The sequence below is a fragment of the Aspergillus nomiae genome (assembly GCF_001204775.2).
Source record: "Aspergillus nomiae NRRL 13137 chromosome Unknown contig00689, whole genome shotgun sequence".
NCBI lineage: Eukaryota > Fungi > Ascomycota > Eurotiomycetes > Eurotiales > Aspergillaceae > Aspergillus > Aspergillus nomiae.
The window spans coordinates 1-8,804 of NW_015378744.1; the positions used below are offsets into that span (position 1 = coordinate 1).

Consider the following 8,804-nt stretch of genomic DNA (forward strand, 5'->3'; position numbering starts at 1 on the left):
CAATAAAGAAGAAGAAGAAGAAGAAGAAAAAAAAAGGGTAAGAGGATAGAATAGTCAGTAACACAATCACAGGGTCTTCTGATTTGCCTGTTATTTCCCTGGAGGATTTCTTTTTCTTGACGGTTATTCAACCACCTTCTGGAAGGGCTGAACCGCAATGTCACGACCGCCGATCGGAGTTAGTTTCCAGCCTCTTTGACAATATTAATATTCTTATTTGATTTGATTTTTGGGGGTATAATTGTTATTTGGTATTTGGATGAAATTTGTAACAAAGTCAAGTCAAGAACAATGATGTCGGTAGGGATTGATCAGGCATACGAACCGGGAATGCAGAGTACATGATTCATGGATGAAAAGCGCAGTACAAGTGGAGTGAGGGGCCCATGAGTGGAGAGCGAGCGAGAGAGAGAAAGAGACATCCGATACTAGTACTTCGTAGATAGAGGACTGTACCCTGGAGGCCAGAGACCGGAAACCTTACCAAATACCGAAAAGAACAGAACGTGCATGAGCCGTCACATGGACGGGATGATCCGCAAAAGCAAAAATAGGGAACGTGTTCTCAGAAAACTACCAAAACGTCCTCTCGAAAAGATAATTATTAAATTTGATTATTACAAAAAAAAGTAGGGTCCGAGCATCAACAACCTGGAGTGGTCCAGTGGTGGCAAAACCAAATCTCATTGTCCCTCGAAGACTCCAATAAGACGAGGAACAATCATCAGTCAGCTCGAAACAGGAACCACAGGAGAGTAAGTTCAATCCATCGGCAGCTGTGGCAAGGGTCCTTCTTCGGGAAGCCTGCTAAGATCACTAGCAAGCGATGTGATTGATTGCTGCTTTAGTCTCATCTTTGCTTTTTCTGCCTTGCATTTTACCTGAGTAATCTAATTGCATTTCTTTTTCTTTCCCTTTCTTTTTTATACTTTTTTTTCTTTTGCCCTCGGCGGTTCATTTCGAAATTACAATGGACGAGGTCATCCTTCCTATCTCTCATCAGTCGTGTCCATTCATTATATACTCCATCGCTGGTCTCGCTCAAAAATTACATCAAAGCTAAATACTGTCACAATCCGTTCAGAATCCACTCATCCTGGCAGACGGCGTATCTCCAAGAACACCGGTGTACAGTCCGTACCCTTCGCAAGAAGCTATACAAAAAAAATGGTTCTAGATGCCTCCCAAGTAAGTAAAGGGATAGAAAGGCACAAAATATTAGAAACGGAGAAGATAAAAAAAATGTAATACAAAAGTCAATCGACTCGTTCATGACCAACATTGAAAAACAAATAGCACATGTCCCCTATATACTAGTAGTCGGAGTATTCCTCGTAACGCGCAGGGTATCCTCCCATCGGAGGCTGTCCCCAGGCGGCCTGCATGCGAAGCCGGCGATCTGCCAGACAAGTCAGCTTCTATAAGTTTCCGAAACATCCCAAAAATACACATACCTTTCTCGAAATCTCGCCAGCGCTTCATCGTGATCTTACTACTATCGAATTCGCCTTCCCCAGCCTCGTGGCCCTTGTCCTTCTCCCCGGCCGTCTTCCGTGTGTCACCCCAGCTGAAGTCGTCAAACTTCCAGTACGAGTAAGTCGGAAGAACAAAGTTCCAGATAGGCAGGGAGATGAGATAGATCAACATCCACAAGACGTAGACCAATCGGTGGGCGGTGACGATGATGAGCACACCGGGAAGTCCCAGAATGAGGGCCAGCAGGACCAGCGGAATGACCTGCACCGGCTTCCTGACAATAGACGAGATGACCACGTAGAAGGTAAATGCAATAGCCGCAGGAAGGACCAGTGTTCCAATCAGCTCGATGAAGATGACGAATTGCATACTGAAGCAGAACGTTCCGCATAGGTCTCGCACCAGTACCAGCTCCATTAGGTTGTGAACTGTACTATTGATCCAGCGACGACGTTGAGAGAGGAGGACCATGAACTTGTCGGGCACTTGGGTTTTGCAAACAGCCTGGGGCACAAAGATCTGTTTCCGCTTGGGGAAAGTCCGAAGCATCAGGGTTGACAAGTACCGATCCTCTCCTAGTAGGAGCAGATTCTTTTTGTGCAGAGTGTCGACTACATTCTCTGAATAATGTTCCACCACGTCGGGATTGGCAAGGATCGGCACCCAGTAGTTCTGGCCTCCTTTCGGTGCTTTGATCCGATACATGGAGAAACACCCGGGAAGACAGGTCACACCACCGAAGACAGACTCGAACGATTTGGACTGATGATGGGAAATGAAGTACCTGATACGAGAGTCAGAAAAAGCATTAGAGACAAAAGGGAGGGTGCACCTACTCGAACACTTGAATCATAGTCACCCAACTGTCCGTCTTGTTAGCGATCTTAGTCTCACCACAGAGACCCATGACCTCAGGGTCCTTAACCATGGCGGAGATCATGTGGGTTAAACTATCCGGGAAGACCTTCGTGTCGGCGTCGACCATGAGCACGACTTCATAAAAGTCTGGAGGTATGCCAGTCACATGTAAGAGACCGTTGAACATTTCAAATTCAAGTTCCGTCATCCGTTCATCAAACATCACTTTCTGCAAGAAGGACATCAGAATGATTTGACTGTCCCGCTTGCCGCGGTTGCCGGGCTTGGATTGTTTCGCTTCGGACGGGGTTCCACATTTCACAACGATCATCATCGGAACACGCTGTTGTTTCTCCGGTGGAATTATGGACGTCTCGCCATAGTCATAGAAGCCAGCATAGACTTTGGCCATATTGTGTCGCTTGGAGCCTGTTGCCACTGCTACGTAGGAGAACGGCTGGACCTCATCCATAGGGACAACCGGATCTCGCATCATACGAAGCACAATTTCGGGAGTAGAAAACTCCTCGCCCTTTCCCTTGATCATACCGTCACAAATAACAATAATGGTCTTGTGACTGTTAGGATAATCGGTCATCGCAATGGAATCAAGGGTGGTACGGATCCCGTCTTCACCTTCCGAATAGCAAGTAACCAAACAAAGCGCATGGGCCAAGGGAAAGCCGTAGGGCTGCCACTCGGGCGGCGGTTGAGGAACAACAGCTTCATGGATGTACCCACCCGCTCCAAGGCCGTCGGAGTCAGCGATGGCAGTGGAATAGCGGGAGTCTTGCACCAAGCTTGATCGACTGGCCGTAGGGTTCTGGCGGGATGCATCCGCACTCACTGAGCCACCGCTGCTATTGTGGCTCAGCTTATACATGGAGCCACCGCCGGGAACCAGCCGGCTGGTGGAGTTCTGGCTTGCCATGGTTACCCATTGAGGGCGCTGTTTCCCGCCGTTACTCACCGTGTAAGGGCTCGAGAACCTGGAAGTGGTTGGTAGGAAACTCGCCCTTTTATTGGGGCGGTCCGTGGGATCTGTCAGCCGAGGGCCGGGTCGATAAATGTCATTCGACCAGTCTTCGATTTGCTGGTTACGTTTCCTGGGATCCGAGCTCATACTCGTCTTCTGGGCGGCGAGCTTGGGGCGAGGAACCACTGGAAGAGCAAGGCAAACGCAAATTTGACGACCACAATGGATAAGATGAAGACCAGTGACACATAAAGAACGACTTTAGAGGCAATACACCCAACTGTGTCAGTATCTATACTGCCGACCTTGATGATCTGGGACAGGCATTTGCCTATCTTCTTCTCTTCCCCAGTCTGAAGGTAATATGTAAGGTCGACGCCGCGCACATCTGGGTTTGTGCGGAGCTGATCAAATTTGGCGGGGTATTTGACCTGATCAGTGTTGAACCACCGCAGGAGATCAAGATCCAGCACGTTTCCGGAGTAGACTGCCAGGTTTCTGCTTTTGTTTTTCGTATCATCCCATGTGTAGTATACGTCTCCGGAGCTCCCTAGACTATAAAACGATTTCCGGGCCTTCCCTGATGTGTGGCAGGCCCATCCATTGTAGTAAGGCTCCGTATAGTTGGGCTCGGATGAGCCATCCTGGTTGAAAGCCGTACAGGGGAAATACCAGGCTAAGTCGCCGTTTGAGTTGGTAGGCACGTCAGATCCGTCCGCAAGTGTGATTAGACCTTTACAGGCTCCGTTGACTTGCTGGAAAAAGAAACTCCCATCTTGGCCACCATACTTATCGGGCAGATCATAGAGAACATTGGAGCTGCCTGGAATCCCAGCGGCCGCGGGGTGCTTCGATTTAGATAAGTCGTAGGCTTTCCCATGAAAGATCATATAGCCTTTGGTGACATGATTGACCTTCAGTCGCACTGGAGGAGTTCCGCATACAGTGGCCGTAAATCCAAAGGTCAAAAATCCGACGAACGCTCCGATGAGCAGGATAATACTGATAAGCCCGATCTTCTCGCGCCACGCACTCCGTTGCGCCTTTTGTGGCATTCCAAAGCACCGAAGAACAAAATCTGGTGCCCAGAATGTGATGATCGCGCAATACGTACTCCAGAGGCTTGGGGGACGAACTTGTTCTAGCGCCTTCTGTCGTCTCCTTTCCTCTGCAGATGCCTTCTTCGAGATCTTCCTAGAGTGCCTCCTTTTCTTGGTCCGACGCCGACTCGGAGCCCGATCCATGGGCTTGTTGATATTCCCATGCTCACCATACACGCCTTCTTTGGCCCTATCCATACTGCGGGAACTGTTCGTATCAGCCTCACCTTCTCCACCCATTAATGGCTCATGCCCTGTCGCCGATGGGTATGTGGGCATATTTTGTGACCGTTGGCGGTAGTGGTAGTTGGGATGATCTGGGTCGATGCGACTGCGCTCCGGCTTGACGAAGCTCTTTTTGCGCCCAACCTCCTCGCCCGTATCTCCTCTCTCTTCGTCTACATCTTTCTTTCTCCGAGAGCTGTGCGACCGATGGCGTCGGTGATGATGATGGCGATGTGATGTTGGGCTCGATAGCGTATCAGTGAGACCTCCTGTGTCACTGTCTCGTCGGCGTCTGTGCGATGATTCCCGGAAAGCCGAGTGGACCTCTTCTCGTCGCGGGGAGGCCTTTCCCGGCCGTTGCGGCAAAGACATGACGCTTCTAAGGAACACGAGTGTGAGTATAGTGAGATTCGGGCATTTGTAGACTTCGGAGAGAGGGTGGGATGCGCATTAGAGTACACTCACTGTTAAACTGAAGCGAGCATAGACGGCGATGGTTTGTTACCAAAGCGATGTTGACTGGCTAAACCTTCGCATAGACAACTAAATTGATGCGACGGTGTTGTAACGCAAAGTCCAGCTTCCTAGGGTAGCCGAAATGATCGACAAATATCTGGAATGGAGCAGCGACACGAAAGAAGTGTGATAAAACTGCCTGAGAAACGATCGCGGGTTCCAATGTGGTATGGTCGAGCGCAAGTAGATTCGAATTGTCAGCGAACCGTGCGAATACGAGACTGCCAGTAAACAGAGCGAGTGAACAACTTCGACGACGAGTCGGAAAATACAAATCGAGCGGCTCCAACGCCGACGATCCAAATAAGCGAGAGATGTGAATAAAGAGTGGTGATGGAAAGTGGAAAGTAAAGGAAAGGGAAATGAAATCTGCGGGACAATGACCTGAGACGGTGCGGAGCAAGGCTGATCACCTGGTGGTACAGTACATTAATGGGAAACAATACTACCTCAGGCCAAAACACTGCCTAACCACAATGCTATTAGTCCTGAAGGGTACCTGCCGTACCCGGTAATTTGTAGGAGGCGTTATCTGTTGTGTTATTGTTTTGGTTTTTAATTTAATTTTTATCCGTCCATAGGATATGGCATCTTGTGCATACGGCCCTCGGAGTAGGTACATACTGCTAGTAGCTAGTAGTACTGGAGTCCTCGGCCGAAGCCAAGAAACAGAGCCCGGCCACTACAGATTTATTATTTGGTGAAGATTGATTGGTAGCCTGTGAGTGGTAAAAGGGGTAATCAGACTAGATCAGATAGGGATTTACTGAGGATAATTCGGAAGAATTATCAAAAAACGAGTTGGACAGTGACCACGGGGAACCTTTCATTAGTGTACACAAATAACTGCCATCCAGCGTCGCTAGGGGCAATCGGTCGGGGCTAGATCCAGCTTGGCTCCAATAGAACTAACTCGCGGGATCGCATGGATCATTGGAAGGGTTACCTCACTAACCATGGACTCCTGTCGCCTGACCATCCCTCATTGGGTGCTGACTCCCCAGACTCTGTAACCCTAAGCCAGATTGGGTTTAACCCCCGGCAACCTGGAAGACACAGCCAATGATATTTTGCTCTAGCGTTTTCTTTTTTCCCAGCATGATTTGCCCCTCTCCTCTCGAAATCAAGGTTAAAATGGAAAGCCCCAACGGGCTAATGGAATTCTTGCGGTACTCAATAATCAGGTAGACATTACTCCGAAGACTAGGTAGGCAGCACAATGTTGGGTGGTACTAGTACTAGGTGGAAATTCTGGTAGCTCACATGATCTATGTATAGTGTGGTCAAAGAATCTGCTAGCGCTCTGTATGGAGGAGGAAGTGGTTGACACCGGCTGGTACTCCCGCCTCTACAAGAATATGTATCCAATCGAGTGAGACTCCGTGTTCTATTTTCAGGCTCAAACTTCCCACACCAATTGGGTGGCGGCACACCATTCTAATTAATTCTGATGGGGCTTGATATTAGCTTGGGACCAAGGAAGTAATTGCATAGATTTGACCCAAATTGAAAGAGAAAACCAGAATCATGCACAATGACTAAATAGTGATGCATCAGAAATGTAGACACTAATACACATCGTAGTATGTATTACGGAGTATGTGACCAAGAGCTTACCTCGTATCATTTATTTAACTATCATGTCATAACAAGGAAGCATCCTTCATTCGTAAAGGGAAAACGGTGACTTTTGTCGATTGACTCAGTTTCGATATCAATAACCCACCTAACAAGAGCTAGTTTCAGCCTCAGTGTGACTAAGGGTAATACAAACATATGATTGACTCAGTAAACCTAAAGCTGGCAAGCTGATCTGTAAGGCTTCCAGCGATTTACATAAAGTAAGCTTCGTGGTAGACATAGTGTTTTACTGGTAGTTATCATCATAGCTTGTAGACCTAGGTAGATCTAAAGCTCTCAGCTGTTTTTCTTTGCTGAAGGAGTCCATCCAGGCTTTATTAACTCTAGAATTATGCCGGATATACATGATCTAATGGTTGATCGTCCTCTAGTGTGCCAGGGCCGAACTTCCTGTGGAGAAACCGTGTACTGCACAGTATGCATTGAATTGCAATCATTCAGCTCATGACGCCATCGTGCAGTTTGTTTTCTACCTAGACAGCGCATCCCAGACATGCTTAATCCATCAGGTATCCAGCTGGGATCATCGTACCCCAAGAACCCAACTTGCCCAACTTAGCACTAGTAGGTAGTCAGCCACGTTTATGCCAATGAACCAGGCTAGACTGGGGTGAACAGCATTCGCCTAAACATGCATTGCTCACCCTGGACTCTGGTGTCAAAGGTGGAGAAAGTAACCGAGTAGCTTTGACGAACTAAAATCGTTCCCAGACCAATGGGATCTATCTCGTTTTTCCATGGCCTGTGCTATATCTGCTAATGTCAGTACACGATCTAAGATTGATTGATGGTATTTTTTGTGAGTATTACAATACTCTTTAATACTCGTAGCATGTATCCAGGAATAAGAGCATAGTAGAAATACGGAGACCATGTCAAGAAAAGGGAATAGTGGGCTTTACTGGTGACTTGCGGAAGGCTTAATTTCATAAAGAACGGCCAACAGGCTTAATCGGGCCTTTCAATTAAAAACGAACCATTAATATTGGAAAGCTACGTTTTCAACCAGCAGAACTGCTTCGAGTAAGAGTCACCAGCTGCATAAGATTGCGAGGCTCAATGACGACGGCTACTGTATCTCCAGTCAGCAACAGCATCTACTACGTGCTGCTCATTACTATTCTTAGTACGAGTGTGATCCAAAACAATGTCCAGCTCATCAGGCAGTATTCCTCGTAAATGTGAGATTGACTCTGCACCGCCCCAAGTTCAGTACATTGCTCTGCATCGGAATGAAGGGCAGCGATTGGAATGGGCGTTGCATAGCACCACATGGGCGACAAAAGACGGCGGCTATTGGTAGGTAAGTTTCAGTCGGCTCAATATACAAAAGTAGTAGCATGCAACAATCAACCAAATTCTGATGACACCTTGGTCCCTTGTCATGTCAGTCATCTTCCACCAACGGTGCGATCCACCTGTGAGACATGAAGACACCATCGATGGTCTCATATGAACAATAGTTTGGCACTATGCATGCACAGTACAGTACATACACACATTCCATACACACGGTACCGGACATGCAAGTCAGCTCCTTTTTTGATTTCTTTTGATTCCCCCATATTTTCCTTAGAATGCATATATATACAGTCGTATCCATATCTCACCCCTGTTAAGCACCACAATACAGAGACATACCTATCAGATGCTGGGTGGTCAAGCGGAACTGGAAATGGTTCATTACCCCTCAACTATTTTTACCAGTATTTTTTTTGAGATCAGTCGGTAGTTCCGCCGCAAGTCCGAGAGATCTATTTCCCATCGGGTACCATGATTTTTCGCTACTACTTTAAGTCACTGTGACATTACCAGAACAAGTTGAAAGGTAATGCAACCAAATCTCAATAGATTAAAATATGTAACAACTCAGCATGAAATCGACGGAATACCTACCCACCCCATAACACTGTGAAAAGTATTTCTCAGCACTTTTGCCTTGAACAATAAAAAATAAAAAATAAAATACGAAATAAAATAAGATAAAAAAATATAAAAAAGAGAGCAACGAC

At 47.1% G+C, this 8,804-nt stretch overlaps 1 protein-coding gene across 1 annotated transcript; it reads right to left on the reverse strand.

The window, feature by feature from the left end:
* Nucleotides 1–1,234: 1,234 nt before the first annotated feature.
* chsF (chitin synthase CHS3) lies at nt 1,235–5,007 on the reverse strand (the record flags this gene model as incomplete). The annotated part of the gene is made up of 4 exons (XM_015557048.1): nt 1,235–1,399; nt 1,455–2,260; nt 2,313–3,283; nt 3,460–5,007. The coding sequence occupies 4 exons, from the start codon at nt 5,005–5,007 to the stop codon at nt 1,314–1,316; spliced, it is 3,411 nt and encodes a 1,136-aa protein (XP_015401048.1). The 3' UTR covers nt 1,235–1,313.
* Nucleotides 5,008–8,804: the final 3,797 nt, after the last annotated feature.